The following is a 19,078-nucleotide window of genomic DNA, read 5'->3' as shown; positions in this document are numbered from 1 at the left end:
CAATCCTTAATGCCTCTTGTACTTGTTAAAGATAATGTCGGTCGCAAAAATTAGTCCCCACAAACTAGTTCATCACTGGTAAATCATGGAATGAGGTCATCATGAATAGAAATTGGTTTTCTGTATTGACAGACTATCAGAAAATATTCCCACCTGCAGTCTTTGTGGTAGAGCAGAATGATTGATTGATAGTAAATTGTTTAAAGTCCCGTTCGAGAATATTTCATTCCTATAGAGAAGACTGTATATTGTGGTAGAGCAGACTGATTGATTGTATATTGTGGTAGAGCAGACTGATTGATTGATTGTATATTGTGGTAGAGCAGACTGATTGATTGATTGTATATTGTGGTAGAGCAGACTGATTGATTGATTGTATATTGTGGTAGAGCAGACTGATTGATTGATTGTATATTGTGGTAGAGCAGACTGATTGATTGATTGTATATTGTTTAAGGGTGACGGACCTAATTCGTTTCTACAATAGAGATTTTATTCAAATTTTGATATAAGGTAAAGCATGCATTAATGAGTTAAAATCAATGAAAAAACCAAATGAAAATCGTATTTGATTTTCACCGGGGGGCGTTTCAAAAGTTGACTATGAAGTAGTCGTAATTGCAAAGGAAATATAAGGAAATTTCCAATGTGCAATATAAAAGTTAAAATTAAAACAATTCTACAATAGAGTTTTATATCAAATTAAAGGATGATTTTAAAAAGACAATAAGCTTACTAATTATAAGAAAAAAAGTATGGGTCATCGGCAATTCTTTTTCAGGGGAGCATGTCAAAGGACGATTTTTGGCCAGTTTTCAAGGAAAATGTCATTGAATAAGAAATGGATAGGTTTTCTACTTGTAGTTTCATACTTTTCCTTTATACTAAATAATCACATGGATTAGGAAAAAGTTCACCAATCATATCTAAACACTGAGTCATTGCATAATATTCCAGGGGTGGTGTCAAAATATGTAATGTATGAACTGTCACAAATTCAATAAATCCGATATAGAGCTCAGTATGCAGCTTAAGGTATTCCATGTATAATGAAAGGATAATGAACAATTTTGAAGGATTTAGATCAACATAAATGTTTATTGTTAAATAATGATGAAAGTGAAGCAGATGAAATTCACATGACTGGTTAATAATTAGAAGCTGACCTTTTTGCACTTAAGACTTCTTGGAAGAGTTGTCTACCCTTTATAAAAATAAGAAAAATCTACTTTTCTAAAAATGTGTGTGGTCAATGATTAATTTTATTTCATATTTTCATTAAGAGAAGGTGTATGTAACTTTCTACCAAGAGATTTGTATGAAAATATAATTTCTTCTTAAAATATTGTAATAAAACATGCTTTTCCCATATACCTCAATGTTAAATTCTAGGTGAAATAAATCAAGCAGTAAACAAAATTTTGAAAATTCCTACGGTGGATTATTTTTATTTGATGATCCCTTCAAAATCATACCATGATTACAAAAATTCCACCATCCATTTATTAAATATGAAATATGGTCATTATACATTGAATACCTTAAGACAACGGATTTGTATAAATAGGTTAGGCCTATATGTAATGTGCATATTTTGTTTTCATTTTCATAATCTTCAACCTTTCTAAATAAATTCAAAAATTTCAAATGTTTGAATAAAAGCACACATGATAAGAGATCAAGTACAAGTCAAGACTTATCGGAGAGTTTCAAGATAGGATCTAACATGTACTTCAAGTGTCATCTTCATCTATAAGATTTTTCTTATGAACACTCTCAGAAACAAAATGGACTTATATTCCCTGAAACATTTTTATAAGTTAAGCTTAAGAGTAGCATAAATCTATTTTAATAAAGGAATTCTGATATTTCTTGTAGGCTACTTGTATTGAATGTAAATGCATATATACATGTTTTTGTAATACGGTGGTACATGTTGATTGGTAATTGCAATCTCAGACGCATATTATTCTACCTGAATGTATTTTTCTCTATATCAAAAGATGACGATAAGCCGACTATTTTCGCCAAGATAAGTGTATCTCTGCTGTGTGATTGGTTCTGTGCTAAGATCTGCGCTAGGATGATAGTCTTCAAACTATTCAACGGCAGGATCGATTTTCCGCGCAATTCGGCATTGTGACGTCAAATACAAAGCCCAGTGGCGTATTCAACGTCACAACTATAACAGCTGTTCCCAACAATATGACGGAACGATTTGTTGTTGTTGTTTTTTTGTCGGAAGAGGAATTATTCTGCTTTCAATTGGTATAATAATAAAATATCTATCCAATGGGTAGGGGCGATAGCGTGTTTATTGTCAGCCGAGAAACTACCCCGGTCCTGCCTCTGTTCTTCGTTTGTTGTTGATTGATACGGTTTTAGTCATTATTTCTTTGTCGTTTTAATGAATGGTCGAAAGATTTCAAAATATAATTCTACCCTCTTTTCCGCAGTTGGTTGTAAATAGATATTATCGTCGGTTTTTTAGTAATACGCTTCTGGTGCATGCCGTAAATCGTTAATTATTTATAGAGTAATACAGTAATTACTATTGATAAAAATATTCATGATATAAACTATATTCAGAAGTAAAATTTTAATAACAAAAGAGTCTACATTTTTTTTTTTACTTCGTTGTACATACGTAAGACAGTTTGATTCATCCCATATGCACGGAAGGTTGTAAAAACACGGACAATTACGGAATCCCAGAAATTATACATAAAACACGGAAGAATCACGGACAGATTTTTTAAAGTCACGGATTCACAGATACAAAAGTTACGGAAATTCTATAAATCGACTTTATTGAAGAATTCATATGAAATATGGATTAAAATAAGATGTATTACTTGTATAAGGAAAGAAATATACAGTCTCAAGTTCAGTTCGTAAATTTCGCATGTTCATAATGTGATGAAACAATTGCAGCGACGTCACAATGCACGGAGACTGTAAATAGTGATGTGCACGGCTTTCTGCGCAGAAGTGTGAAATTTCGAATTAGGTCTGTCGTCCTTAAAGTCCTGCTCGACAATATTTCACTCATATAGAGCAGACTGAGTTTGCACACTAAAGTGGGCCAAGCAAGCTTGCAAGATCCACCATCCACGAAAAGACTATAAGGGCAGGGAAATTTTCCATTACTAAGTCAATCATTTTATTACAACACATTTTTCTATTTCTCTTTAGAGAAGTGCCCATTTGTATGTATTAACAATAGCAGATGAAGTTTTTACATCAATCAGAGCTATTTGCTAAACAGATGTGACACCGCAATTGAGCATGTAAGTAAAATTAGTGCTCAGGTTTTTAGAGAACGGGGCTCTTATAAATGGCTCAGTAAAAGCATGATCGCTCTCCACCGATATACTACAAATACATCTATATATCTATATATATATATATATCAAAATATCTAATAATTCTGGTGTGTGTGTCTGCCTAAGAAATAATTGTTTACAGTGCACATCATGAGGCATGTTCAGAATTAAACACTATACCTTATAAATATGGAGCTTATAACATATCTTTCAATTGCTCTTGTGCCACAAAAAGCATGCTATAGACCTGGTTTTGTTTGGTGGCAGAGGATTTCTTTTAATAGGTTTACCTGTATTAGTATATAATGACTTCCTTACTGCCGCTGTCTGACTAGTCACCGGGGTGTTTTCAGCAGACTGGCTCATCCTGGGTCTGGAGGATGAGGGAGATGTGTACAGTCCAAAGGTAGGAGTACTGCTACTCCTGGACACTGCAAAATGGATATCACTATGTAATAGACAGGTCACAAATGCATCCATTAAACAAACAGGTATCATTTAATTACTGTCCAATTCTTCTGGAAAAAATTTGATACATATGCTATGAAACATCAATATATATATATAAAAAAGAGATTATTTTGATGTTAACTTTATTAGAATCTTTATTACAAATCATATACTTAAATCTTTTTTTAGAAAAACTTAATCTTTCCTACATATATTTATCTCAACTTACTGTTATATTTTACCTATCTACTGACATGTACATTTGTACATGTATAATGTATGTATATCACCCATAACTTTTGACAAAATCCATATACCAATAATGTAACATTCAACTCACTTGATTTAAGTACAACAGTTTTAAACTGATTTACTTCAATAGTAAGTTATATGTAATAACCATTGGCATTATAGGACTTACATTTAGCTACTTCATCAAGTTTATTTATGAGAGATTTCTTTACTAAGTTGACCTCTGGACTTGGATGGTCAAAATCTTGTCTAACCCATTTATATGGACTAATTTTATTCTGCTGGGGTGTTGGAGGTTTTGGAGATGTAAATAACCTGCAACGATAAAATGAAAATATTATTGTCATAACATATGTCAATACAGTAAGTACACTGTACCTGAAATTTAAAAATAAATATAGCATCTGACTATCTCTCTATATATATAAAGATTCATTAAGCATTATGCCTCCTACCAGTTTCTCTATCACAGAAAACAAATTCTAAGCACAAGGATTTAAAGCTCGTTTCCATAATCATCATTTTAATGAGTCTTTATGCTGAAGACTTCTAATGAAAATCTGTTATAGAAAGACTCTATAACATACTTACTAGCAGAAGTCTTCAGAATTGTGAAATGGACATTCAATCAACACTTATTAGTTGATTAATGTTACTAATGAAATAATATGATTATAATTTTAAATACATTTCTGTGGTCTAGTGATTTCTCAACAATATGCTGTCCACCACAATAAAATTCCAGATACAACATGTACTTCATGATTTCTCTACAGACATTTACTAAAACCAATGACTCACTATTCAAATACCATTATGAATTTGTTACTAAATTTTTTCTTGCTTTCAAGAATGCATCTGCGAACCGAATACACAGTCTCTTCAGAAGTTAAAGAACTGTACGTGTACTAATGAATGATGTAGCCACAGTGTCTAATTATGCTAACTGTCCCATCATGTATTTTCATGGAGTTATTAAAATTTAAAAAAGTATGAAAAAGGCACGTCTCAGTGTTAAGACTTGGCTTCAAATGAAACCACAAAAAAATTAATCTTACTACAAAAATGAATGATTTTAATAGTAATAGTGTATTCACAGGGACTCGTCACGAATTGACCCTCTCTATTCTATATTTACATAATATAGTATACACGATGTCAAATTTTAATAAGACAAAAATTTCGTGACGAACCCCTGTGGTGTATCATAAATATAAAATGGTGATAAATTATCAAATAAGCATTCTTTTGAAATAAAAATCACTGCTATATGTATAAGCCTACTGTATTTAACAGTCTTTTAAAAGTGTCAACTCACCACGAGTCCTCATCTTCTCGCAAGGAAAGACCCTCTACATCCAACAATTCTATCTCTTCTAAAGAAGTGCCACCTGTACTTTTACTCCACGATTTATCTTTACTATCTGGTAAGTTATTATTATGATTAGTTGTTAACTTTCCTGACTCTGTTTCACCATTTTGTAAAGTCTCTAATTGAATCTTTTGTCGACCCCTTAAAAATTCATTCTGTTTCTCTAATTTTTTCACTAGGTCTTGAAGCTTTTTAACTTCTGCTTCGGGGTCAATAATAGTGTCAGACGGATCCATTTTCTTGTATTATTTTACTGAAATAAGCATAAAACACGACATTGTCGTTCCTTCATTCCCGTGTTGACATTTAACAGTCGGCCATTTTGTTAACGAACAGAGCATGCGTAATCACATCACTTGATTTATCAACTCGCATGATAACAATATTCTTGATTTTTCACAAAGTTACATTAGTATCTGTATATTAAGTACTATCGTTCATTAAATATATTTATATATGCAACATGCTTGTGTATTGTATATTTATTAGGGAACAAGACGTTTCGCCCTAACCTCTATCCAGAGTTATCGTTCCTTACACTCACAACAAGTAAGGGACGATAACTCTGGGTAGACCTAAAGACCGTTTCGCTTCCAAAGACGTTTCACCCTCAGACAATTTGTCCGCATGGAATTTGTATCTAGTAAAATAGTAGATACATTTTTCGTGCGTTTATTGTGTTTTTTTTCAAAATATTTTAAGACTTTAATTGTGCTATATTACGCATTTCCAGTTAAGAAATAACATAGTTGGAAGGCCACTATTGTATTTTATCAATCTAATTAAAATTAGCTGTTTCTCAAACGAGAAGCAGATTCAAAACAGCTAATTTTAATTAGATTGGTATTTTATCAATTTGTAATAATTGTCCAATTACTTACAAGCTTAGATATAAATCAAGTTCTTATTCTGTTTTGTTTAGGTCGATCATTTAAATTTTCACTTGTGTGACGACATCACCAGCTGTATAGGTTTACAATTAGACCTCTGCATGTCACCAAGGGCCATAGCAATAAGAGTTCTTTCTCAAGCCAACGTGGCATGACTTGTTTTTAAGGTCATATCCAAAAAGACCCGAGACTCACTCCTATATATGGCAATCGTTTGGCAAAGTAGCAATCGCTACCAGTTTACATCCAAGATTTGGCATGGTCACGATACAAACTGCTGTCACTCGCAACCTACTGGTTATGAAGTGTACACTTTGTCACTGAACTATTGCAACACTTTAAAGCCAAAAGTTCTTTCTACATGAATAGAAGTGTGGTAGACCCCAAAGCATTTGACCCACAGCAACATGTTTATATAACTAGAGTGAATATCTTATGGTTAGGCACAAGTTAAAGATGAAGGCATGTTGGAAAAACATTTTTCTGCCGAAAAAATCAAACTGGGTATATATAGCAATAAGCTCAGGAATGAAATACATGTTACTTTTAAAGTCTATCTAAAACCACTGAAACAATGTTTGTTTGATCCACTGCTGCAACAATGTAAACATTTTCTATGCCTTCTATTTAATGAACCCCAGTATCCATTAGAGCCACACATTTCTCAGGATATAATACAATGTAGCTGCAGAACTGTAGCTCTCCGAGATCTGATCAGTCCCAATACTTTTTTATTTAGAGAGCTAGTTCTGCAGCTAAATACAAAGCAGTACTCAATCTAGAGGGGATTACAGCTATTTTTCAACCAGATATAGAAACAGAACCATTGTAAGAATGTATTCAAGACAAAAGGACCTTGAGCAAACAAACCCAATACAATGCCTGTGCCAGACTGAATTCTTAAAACTGAGTTTTCTGATAACGAAATTCACAATACAATGTATAAGACACCACTAGTATAATTTTCTCTGAATTTGTTTATTGAATCATTTGTATTTAAATGTTTACATATATGCAGAATTGCACCAAAATGTTTTTTGACAATCAGCTGCAATATTGACTAGCAAACATTTCCACCAATTGTACATCAATCTAAAAAAAGAATCTAAAAATAGAATATGACATGTACCTTTGATATATTCATCCCATGACCAAAACTGGCCAAACACAGACAATATCAACAAACATGACAATCCAAATTCTTTCAACCACTAGTTTTTTATTAGTTCAATAAGAAAATATCAAATGTCTTAAGGATCTTCACAGGAATATGACAGAAAGGCTAAAAATTACGAACTGGAAATTCATAACATTGAAAGTTTGTAATAAATTATCGAACAAAAATATATGGAACATCAAATAAACATTAACCCAAATAACTGAAGACATATCTTTATTCATTTAAGGATATTGAATTGATGAGAGCAATACTTGATTCAATGCATGCATCATTTCAAAGCATTTGTTGAATTGATGGTATCTTAGAATAATTAAAAATATCTTCAATCATTTGAGTTTATGTTCATTTGGCACTCCATAAAAATAAACATCAAAATTCTGGCAGACTAGCTTGACCAAAAATATGACTTATTAAATTTATACTTTATATTTACAAGAGGCCTATGGACCACATGGCTCACCTGAGTCACCTTCACTCTGCTGTTGTTGGCAGTTGTGATTTTTAATCAATCTTTATTCCCATGATTTTTTTTTACCCCATATTGTGGCCCCAACCTAGCCCCAAAGAATCTTGATATAACTAAAAATGAATTCACATATTAACATGGATATGCCTCAACACCAACATGATTAACATGACTTTGCTGTTCTGGTTAAGACAAAGGTCACACTGTCATACATCATGGTTTGAAATGAAAAGATCCCACCATAAGAAATCTATATACAAACATGAATGCTCTATTTTAAATAGTTCAGGAGATATTGAATAGGTCTGGTTTTCTAAAAGTAGGTCAACCTCTTAAGGTCAAAAGATCAAACACCATTGTGTCACAATGTCTTGCCAAAAAGAACCTATATACAAAATATGAAATAGTTCCAGATATATTGAATAGATCAAATTTAAGTCAAACTTCCAGGTCAAGGTCACAGGATCAAATACCATTGCATCACATGAACGGTCTTGCTGTAAAGATGTATAAACAATATATGAAAGCCCTAGCTTAAATATTTCAAGAGACACTTTTAAAGATTTTTCCTATATATCAGCATATAAAACTTTATACCCTATCCTGGCTCCAATCTATCCCCAAGAATCGTGATTATATCCCCTTTGAAGGAGACATTTTGTTTACGGACAGACAGATAGATAACCAAAAAAAAAAAAAAAGTGATCAGAAAAGCTCACTTGAGCTAAAAAAATGTTTTCCCAAAATGATCACTACTGTGAAATAAGCATGAAAATTTCTTGCCATATCACTAAAAATGTACACTGATGAAGCTTAAATTAATACATGTCATTATCTTCTTCGAAATCATTCATATAATATGATTTCTTAACACATTAAAAACAATAAACAGTATGAACAACATAAATAAATAAGTGGCGAATGCTAACTGCAGGTACCACTAGGTATCTCTTGGGATGGAAAATTCCCATTCAATTTTCCTACTACAAAGACCATATACACAAATTTCAGCTTTCAAAAGTTGGCTGAACATGAAAATACATGCAGAGATTGTGGGAGGTACCTTAAACTCCACACGTGAACTACATATAATCAAGTTCCATGCAGAGGAACTTCCAGTTCATTTACTTGTATTAAACCATCATCTAAATGCACAGTAAATATGATCATCATGTCTACATCATTTGATGAACTTCACAGATTCAATGATGATTTATTCAATACAAATCCCGCTGGGGAGAAAATGAATGTCAGATCACACTAAAGGCAAATGGTTTATTTCTTCGGTTCTCTCCTCTGCTGGTATAGAGCCATGTTATTTGTTGGCGGATTCAACAAGGACTGCATACCACGGGCTTCCCCTTGAAGTCCTGATGTTCCTTGTCCAGCCATCGTGGCCTGCATCAACTGCATCTGTTGCTGTCGAATCTGGCTCTGAATTCTTTGTAGTTCTCTCTGATGTTGAAGCTCTTTCTGTGCCATCTAAAACACAGCAACACAATACTCCAATCATATCTTATTGACTGGAGCCAAAAAAGCTTGCAGATTATCATTATTTCATCAACCTTTCAATTGAAAAATCACACTTTACATACGATCTTGTTCTGTACAGGACCAGTAAGATTGGGTGATCTAGTTCTGTACAGTAAGATTGGGTGATCTAGTTCTGTACAGTAAGATTGAGAGATCTAGTTCTGTACAGTAAGATTGAGTGACCTAGTTCTGTACAGTAAGATTGAGAGATCTAGTTCTGTACAGGACCAGTAAGATTGAGTGATCTAGTTCTGTACAGTAAGATTGAGTGATCTAGTTCTGTACAGTAAGATTGTGTTACCTAATTCTGTACAGTAAGATTGAGAGATCTAGTTCTGTACAGTAAGATTGAGAGATCTAGTTCTGTACAGTAATATTGTGTGATCTAGTTCTGTACAGTAAGATTGAGAGATCTAGTTCTGTACAGTAAGATTGAGAGATCTAGTTCTGTACAGTAAGATTGTGTGATCTAGTTCTGTACAGTAAGATTGAGAGATCTAGTTCTGTACAGTAAGATTGAGAGATCTAGTTCTGTACAAGACCAGTAAGATTGGGTGATCTAGTTCTGTACAGTAAGATTGAGAGATCTAGTTCTGTACAGGACCAGTAAGATTGGGTTTAAAAGACAATGCATACATGTCACTCTCCTTGTCTTGCTGGGAGACTTGTGGTTCAGAAAGTCTACCTCCTGGCTATCAGTATACACCTAAAACCTCAAGGTACTAGTTTTTTCACATCTATAATTACTGACATGTGGTATATCTATCTCTTTAAATTTCACTGGCATCAGAGCATGGATCACAGGTAGTTGACATACTGTTGAACAATTCATAAGATGTCGGACCAGCTGATTGACATCTATGACAAATTCACTTATACAATTACTTTTCAACACGAGATGGGCTAGATTAATGATTTTTCGTTTTTTAAGAAGACAAGATATTTGTGAAACCTCATGGCAAACTGCAGGAAATTTGCAGAAATCTCCCACCGAGGCCCATTAAAAAATAAATCAGATGATGATCAACTAACATGAACTAATTAAAACATTGGTTTTAAAACACATCATACTCATTACATACATCATTACATACATCATACACATTACATACACTTTATACATACATCATACACTTTACATACATCATACACTTTACATACATCATACACTTTATACATACATCATACACTTTACATACATCATTACATACATCATACACTTTACATACATTATACACTTTACATACATCATACACTTTACATACATCATACACATTACATACACTTTACATACATCATACACTTTACATACATCATACACTTTACATACATCATATACATTACATACATCATACACTTTACATACATCATACACTTTACATACATCATATACATTACATACATCATACACTTTACATACATCATACACAATACATACATCATACACATTACATACACTTTACATACATCATACACTTTACATACATCATACACTTTACTTACATCATACACTTTACATACATCATACACTAAAACCCCCCAATCCTTGACATTCAACGGATCATGAACTACCTGGAAATTAGTCCTATACATGTATGTCTAAACACCCATCCGTAATTAATATTCTTTGTGTTTATTTACATCCTGCAGCTGATTATAAGCTGCGATACGCATTTCACTCTCAGCCCAAAACCAGAAGAACGGCACGATAATGTAGATGTAGGCCTGCACAATTTACATCACATTGCTTTCGTACTGCATAGAACCGACTAGGACAACTTAACAAAGATAGATTTACATTTTTTTAAATGTTTTTATCAAATAGTATTATTTCAACAGTCATCTGAAAAGATCTGTTAAATTAAAATCCTTGATGTTTTCCCAGGATTGCAATCTATGTATTTTCTGGACGATTAATGAGAAATCATATGTACACGTATGATCCCCTATTCTAAATACACCTTCAAGGTTTGTTACTGAACTAATTTTGGTGGGCATGGCAAACTTGTATCTCCAACAAGTCTTGTTATCCAAAATTGAAAGATGCATGTCAATAATACAATGACAAATATTTTGTTCATACTTGTCTTTTCTGAGCATCCTGTTGAGCTGCAATTTGTCGGGACACCATCTGTCTTATAACTGTTTGAACCTGCTGTGTAAGTTGTTCCTGTGGCAAGTGTGGATACTGAAAGGGAAAAAATAATGAACACAACATGCATTCATTCATACTGAGTGACCTTTGCTGCAAATATTTACAACCAATGTTTTAACTTCAACTTGCTTAAGCTATATAAATGTAAAATAATGATAATGAATTATAATTTGTATTTTCCAGAAACAAAAACTCTAACAGAAAGATGGAAACACCATCTCACAATATAACACACCATAAAGATGAATGTTTATTACACAGACAACTACAATGTTTTAATTACCCTTTCTTTCATATCATGAACCAACTGAAGAAGATTCTGCTGTGTAAAGGCCTGCATATTGAACATCTGATTGTAACCGTACGGGAACCCCATTTGGGATTGTTGTTGCATATTCTGCACCATGTTGTTGAAACCCATATTAGGCATATTTGCTACAAGCATTATGAATAAAGTATGGTTACCAATTTACTTCATAGTAAATAAAGAAATAAAAACTAACAAGTGGTCAGTCCTTTGTGACCAATTGTAAAGCTTGATGCTGCTTACCCATGAAGTTCTGCCTCATCTGCAGAACACCCTTCCTTTCATTTTCATACTCGTCCCAGGCTGCCTTTCTCTCTTCCTCATCCAATTCTTCTCCGATCTTATTCTCCAGAAGGGAATCATGCTCGTGATAATTGACAAACCAGTCTTTCTGTGATTTCATCAGCTCAGCAAGCATAAAGTCCTAAAATATCAAAAGTCATAACTTCTTTTTCACTCAATCTAATTTCTTCATAAGCAATTATATGTATAATGCTGGGAAATTGGATGCTCTTCAAATATTTCTAAGTTACAAAAGAAACTAGTGCCAATTGTAATGGGGACCATCTGTACCCCAAATGTCCCACATCTTTAAAGTAGTGATTGTTTGAGTAAGTTGCATCAAATTGTTCAATTGCAAGTTCAAAAACAATGGAACTAAATTCATTATGCTAGATCATGTGTAAAACACTAAAGGGTAGGTAGATATGCACAGATTACATAATTTCTGGGAAAATAACATGTGGTATGTTAATAAGACAGTCATGTGGTCAGCACTCTACTCATTTCTGAAAGTTTAAAAAGATGTATCTTGAAACTATTTGAGTGTTTTGTTTAATTTTATTCATAAAATACTGTTGTACAGATATCTTTACTAGAATCTAACATAAATATTGGAGCACATGTACCTTTAGAACAATAGGCCCACAGGCCTCATAAAGTCACTTGAATATTAGTTAAAAGTATCACTAGCTCCAAGGGCTATGAAATCTGCAACAATTTTCCTGTTTTGCATATCTATAAACCTAAATTTTAATATTCAGCAGCAGTATAAAACAAGATGTGTTCTTAAAATGCAAATGCCAGAAAAGTGCTGAAAGACCTTACATACAAAATATAATATACATGTTATATTAATAATATATGACTACTTTGGACCAGCCCTGGAGTTGTGAAATTCACAATTATGGTACTGTAACATCTCTTTCTGCTTTTCCTAAATATGCATTTAGCTTTCATTTAGCTCTAAGACCCTGGAATCAAAACCCCCTACCTCTGGGATCATGAAATTTACAGTTTTGGTCAATATCTAGTTTCAAATTTAGTATCGATAGCCAGTGATTTTTTTGGGCCAAAATGACACCAGTATTCAGTCGTTTCCCTCCTCACAAAAATTAGCTATTTTTTCCCAAATATATATATGTTTTCCCCCCAATTTCAAATCTAGGGAAATTAGGCCATTTTAAATAAAAAGTTAAAGTATATTGCTGACAAATAGTAAATACGTTTTTTTTCTTCAGTTTTATTCTCCAAACCCTTGCACATGCAAAAGGTTTTGTAAAGAATATGTAAGACAATTAATGGAGGCATCCATATAAGCAGATACGCAGTGTAGTATATAGTTTCCAGATACACATTAAGCCATATTGTTGACACTTTCAGTTTGACCCCATTATATGTAGGGTCAGACTAATAACAGGAAGTGGCAAACAGTATAGGATTTTACTAAAATCCGAAAAATACAAACTGGTGAGACATTCTGGAAACTATATTATTAATATAATATTTACAAGTGATGGGTAAATTATTTTTTTTACGAAATTAGACAATAAGTAATTCTTAGAAAAACTAAATAATATTTATACTGTACATATTTAAAGTTAAATAATGATTTATTTTATGATTTTAAATCATATCTGAAAGAAACCTCAAACAAAAACATTTGTTGTTATTTGATTATTTTATGCATCTTTACCATTTTAATTTACAATGCACGATTTTTCCCAATTTGAGGAAAATGTCGCTAATTTTTCCCCAATTCAAAAGGAGGGGTGGCAGTTTGAAAGAAAAAAAAAATCACTGCGATAGCATTAAAGATGATAGCATTAAAGAAGACATTATACAAATGTTTTACACACAAACACTAAATACAAAGTTTGGCCCTACCCTTCGAGACAGCAGTCTGGAGTATCCATGAGCCATAAACAATATTAACAGGTCAATTCCAAGGGTTTCCATTGGTTTGTGAGAAGAGAAGCATATCAAAAACCCTTGCCTAATTACCTCCCCTCCCCTCTACAGTTTCAGTATTCTACCTTTGGGAGCATGGGTGTCTTTTCCGTTAGGCAGGGGTAGACATTAACTTTTCTTCTTACTTGCTTCAAAGTTTTACTTGTCCGAATGAAAGACTTAGTTGTCCGAAATATCTTAGACTCTAATGATAATAAGCCTGTCAACCAGTAACTCTGATTATCTCTCTCTGTCAATTGGTGATACAGTACGGTCTACTAGAATGGGCCTTCGCTATAATCTGACAATTTGGTAAAGAAAACAGCAATATATGGAGTTGGACATTACGTTCTAATATTTGATGTTCATCAAGCTTAACACAATTATTATAATAATCACATTTCCTACTGAAAAAAATCACTTGCCCCATCGGGCAAGTGTATGTTGAGTTTCACTTGTCCGAACTGGGTTTTCACTTGCCTCAGGCAATCGGACAACCGTTAATGGCGATCCCTGTTAGGTCCCCCCCCCCCTTACAGTTTCAGTATTCTACCTTTGGGAGCATGGGTGTCTTTTCCACTCTGTTAGGGTCATCCAGTCTGTCTGGCTTGAATGAATACAGCTCAGAAAGTTCATTGGAATTGAAATGTCGGTCTATCTGATGTTCATCTACCACTCTCTGGGACAGTGACTGTTTGGTAACCTGACGTTCATAGATCTTTTCTTCCATAGTTCCCTGTCAAAAAAGTTCAAATTTGAAATACACTGTATATGAAATTTTGTTTCAATTTAAAAAAAATATTTTTGTTGTTGAAAATGTACACTTCCTTTAAACAAACATATAGCACATTAGGAAACATGATTTACATTTGCTCCTGCAGATGCATCTTTCAAAAAATAGGTAAATGGTTGAAAAATACAACATTTTTTCCTCTCAAGCACTCCATGCTTTGAATTTTTGAAATAAAACAGACTTTAATTGACATTTTCAGGGCAAAATGATGGCAGACAATAAATAGCTTAATTTCTGACTTTAAATTTGAACAGAAGGAAACTGGTTGTAAATATAATGGCTTAAAAAATTAATAACCTCCCAACCCCAACCCCCAAAAGAAACCACCAGAATTTCAAATTTTACTATTTCACAAACTTTAAGGGGAAATAGGACCCATTCACAGCTTCTTTAGCCTCTTAATATCTAAAGGCTATATAAAGGCATTTAAAAAAAAAAAAAATACTGCTCACTAAAATGAACTAATAATAGAGTCAAGAACTGTAAAATCTGTGTCACAGAGGTCTTCATCAAATCTAGACATAATTAAAATTCTCTTGTTGTTATGCATATATGTCACACGAGTGCAAAGACATTTTGTACAGTGTTCTGGTAGCCCACTTTAATGTCAACCTTTAAGTACATGTATTTAGTCTTGTAACAGTTGAAATGTTCTTATTTTGATGTACATGTATCTGTTTAGTTGTTTTAAATAAGATATGTGTGAATACAAAAGAAAACAAGAAGCCCATGCTCACCATGGTCACGACTTATCAGAATTTGGATCCACACACGGATCTGCATCTATAACAATATCATTTAAATGGTCTTGCAGGTGTGTTCTGGAGAAAAAGATTTTGTAAAAGTTTTTTTGTGTGTTTATATTCATGTGCTATGTAAAATCGATCCCTGATTGTAGACCCTGGGTCAATAATCTGTAAACAAAATGTGTTAATGGAACACTGATGCCACCGTATAACAGCTAAGTCATTCTGGTACCAAACAAAAGCTTGGTTGGTTATATGGAAGGTCATAGGTAAAAAAAAATTTTTTCTAAAAAAGGTCTTGTCAAAAGGAATACACAGAAGCCCGATCACCAAGTGTTCAAAAGTTAGGGCCACGGTTAAAAGTTTTCAAATGTAGGTCAAACAGGAAGAAGTATAAATAAGTATGAATAATGGACATGACTATAGATACATTTATATCCATTTAAAAGCCCAACCTGAGCAAGAAATCTGTAAACATAAACAGGTTTGTCTTGTCCGAATCGATAGACTCTGAATATGGACTGCACATCATGAGAGGGATTCCACGAAGCATCAAAAATGATAACTCTGTTAGCAGCAACCAAGTTAATTCCTAGACCTCCAGCCCTTGTGGAAATCAGAAATAGTCTACATCTGAAATTAAAACAAAACTCAGTTGAATTCATCACAATAATATCCTTGGATTACAATAGAGTTCATTCACCAAATGTCTCCAATCAAACTCATTATTAGCCTGTTATTCACTTCTCGTATAAAAGTGATTCTGTTTTTAAACAAGAATATTAGTAAAACTGATGGATGCTTCCCAAACTTCATCGAACTAATGAACTACATGTTCTTCATATGACTTGCACAATGATCAATAACTGTTGAAATGAAGCATTTTTTTCATATATAAGGTATATGTTGAGAGACTTTGACCTTAACAAAATGACCGTAACCGACCTTTGTCCAAAAGCCATTTGCCTATTACTAACTCAGTGTGATGTATGATCAAAACTAGGAGTGCAAACTTTACATTTGCCTCATCACACAATACGTATCACGAAACAGACCTGATAGTACGATAAATATCACGATACTTTTAAGATGCTATGAATAATTACACTGCTTTTGGTGTCATTTAATTGCACCTTACTGTTACACCTGCAAGTTTTTCTTTAATTAGATCAATATATCAACATGATCTACCATTTTCTTCCGTTTCACAATCTTATATGACCTACTGTACATACCTTTTGAAAACAAAGAGCATTATCCAATAAAGGTTTTAGGAGATTACGACGTAAAGTGAAAAACTTTCTGTGTACAATGAAATATTCCTGACAGTATCCTGCAGATTAACACCGTTAACACAGACAATGGCATTTATAATATCATCAGACATTTGGATTTTCTGCCAGTTTTCTTGGTAGGACTGATGGTTTTTCAGAAACAATGCAGATGACAAAGAACCTTTGATCAGAGGACTATATACTGAATTGAGCCTTGGTTCTCGTGTCATAATAGATGAAAAAATTCCTAGATCTACTAAAATGTACATAAAAAAATCTTTACTGATAATTTTCTGGGTCATTGAATTTTGAAGCCATGTCTTTCCTGGCCTGAGCACTATGAGATCCATCCATTCTGAAGTAATCCTCTCCCAGGGTCCAATGCTTTCCAAACTGCTCTCCCTGTAGTAATGAAATCAGAAAAAAGGACATCATTTTCCACAGGATATCATAATTCTAATTCAAGATTACTTTTTCTTTCTGTCTAGTTAAAGAGAACATAATGAATTTGAAAACTAATCTTTTCTTTTAATATTGAAGCAGATTTTCACCCCCTCTTATGATCATACACATGAAAAGCATATCTAGGTAAATGCATTTGAAAGTTTAAAATTTGATATCAATGATGTTCATATTGTAAATTTATGACAATCTGAAAATACATTGCTATTAAGAAGCAAAATTCAAATTGAAACTTTTTATCCAAAAAAAAAAAAAAAAAAAAAGGAAAAAAAAAGAAAAAAGAATTCAATCAAATCACATTACTGTGATTGAAAAATTATGTAATTTCAAATATTTAAAATTTCAAAATGTAAATTTTTTAACGCGACATTTCAAATCTTGTGCACAGAGATGAAAAAATAAAACCAACCCAAAGGTAATTCATCAGGCCCACAAGCCTTAACAGTCACCTGATCATTAGTTAAAGATATCACTAGAGCCAAGGGCTAAGAAATCTTGAATAATGTCCCTGTTCTGCAAATCAAAGCTAAATTCTAATATTCAGCAGCAGAATAAAACATGATGTGTTCTTACACAAGACGCCTATAGACGTTTTGGTCAACTGAGAATTCCATAAAAGAATGCACATCTGCAGCTTTGCTCATTGTATTTTAAGGAATGAAGAACAATGCACAGCGTAATAAAACATCAAACATTCGTCATTATGTCTATTCTTAGACTGTAAAACTGTCATCTTAGTGAGACATGACAATCTGCACCTTGTTGTTGAGATATAAAATAAAACTATATTTTACAATATCATATTAATTCTTAAACTTTATACCAAATTAACTTTCAAAGTAATGGCTACCAATTAGAACTGTTCTAAAATTTGACAGATCAATTAGAAGGCCAGATTCCTCTGCCCAATTCCTGATTGCAAGAGATATAGATAGCACCTCCTTGATCAGATTGCTGTAACAGAAATCTTCTAAACTCATTAATTAATCTGTAATTTGACAGAATGCCATTTTTCTGTTAGCAAAATGCCTCCTGAATTGCTTGATAATTACACCCATGGGACAAGGGAAATTTCTCTTGTTACTGACACAAAAGAAATAATTTGTTTGTTATATACTGCTGTATAGTACAGTGTATATAATGAAGAATGTGTAGTTTCTTGAATTAACATTTTTTAATATGGTTATTGCAATACTATTTCATCTGTTCAGATTTACACAAATGCCCAATCTGAAGCTTTGTTCATTGTATATCTTTTTTCTGAACAATGCCACAGCCATAACAAAACATCAAAATACTAATCATTAAAATAGGCCTTTATACATATTGCAACCATTTGTTGTCTTAGTGAGAAATGATACTCTGCATATAGGTTGCCGAGAAAAAAAATTAAAAATTATATAGAACAATGTCAAATTAATTTTGAAAATAAAGACTAACCACAACAAACAAATTCACTTTCACAAATAATTTCTGGTATATCTGCAATTAAGAGGCTAAGATCTCTCTGCCCAATTCCCTAGAGATAAAGATAACACCTGCTTGATCATGTTGATCAGAGATGCTCTACACAAAACTCATTAATTAGTCTTGTCAAAATGCCCTTTGCATGCTACTCCCATGGGACAAGTGGAATTTCTCAT

The 19,078-nt window shown here is 33.0% G+C and overlaps 2 protein-coding genes across 5 annotated transcripts in view; both read right to left on the bottom strand.

Moving 5' to 3' along the window:
- The window catches only part of LOC125682561 (SLAIN motif-containing protein 2-like), a 16,819-nt gene extending 11,075 nt beyond the window's left edge, over positions 1-5,744 (bottom strand). For both annotated transcript variants that reach the window (XM_048923204.2, XM_048923207.2), the window contains exons 1-3: positions 5,347-5,744; positions 4,198-4,343; positions 3,617-3,757 (exon numbers count right to left, since the gene is read on the bottom strand). In XM_048923204.2, coding sequence (XP_048779161.2) covers positions 3,617-3,757; positions 4,198-4,343; positions 5,347-5,636 — 577 coding nt within the window. In that variant the 5' untranslated portion in view covers positions 5,637-5,744. The remainder of the gene's footprint in view (positions 1-3,616; positions 3,758-4,197; positions 4,344-5,346) is intronic.
- A 1,503-nt stretch (positions 5,745-7,247) lies between these two features.
- The window catches only part of LOC125682554 (transcriptional regulator ATRX-like), a 52,844-nt gene continuing 41,013 nt past the window's right edge, over positions 7,248-19,078 (bottom strand). For all 3 annotated transcript variants that reach the window (XM_056155614.1, XM_056155616.1, XM_056155615.1), the window contains 7 exons: positions 17,257-17,375; positions 16,155-16,332; positions 14,714-14,896; positions 12,175-12,355; positions 11,908-12,059; positions 11,553-11,657; positions 7,248-9,418 (listed from right to left, as the gene is read on the bottom strand). In XM_056155614.1, the coding sequence (XP_056011589.1) occupies positions 9,212-9,418; positions 11,553-11,657; positions 11,908-12,059; positions 12,175-12,355; positions 14,714-14,896; positions 16,155-16,332; positions 17,257-17,375 (1,125 nt within the window). In that variant the 3' untranslated portion in view covers positions 7,248-9,211. The remainder of the gene's footprint in view (positions 9,419-11,552; positions 11,658-11,907; positions 12,060-12,174; positions 12,356-14,713; positions 14,897-16,154; positions 16,333-17,256; positions 17,376-19,078) is intronic.

The sequence above is a fragment of the Ostrea edulis genome, chromosome 2 (assembly GCF_947568905.1).
Source record: "Ostrea edulis chromosome 2, xbOstEdul1.1, whole genome shotgun sequence".
Taxonomy (NCBI): domain Eukaryota; kingdom Metazoa; phylum Mollusca; class Bivalvia; order Ostreida; family Ostreidae; genus Ostrea; species Ostrea edulis.
The sequence above is the reverse complement of the archived record's forward strand: the minus strand, read 5'-3'. Positions and strand labels throughout refer to the sequence as shown.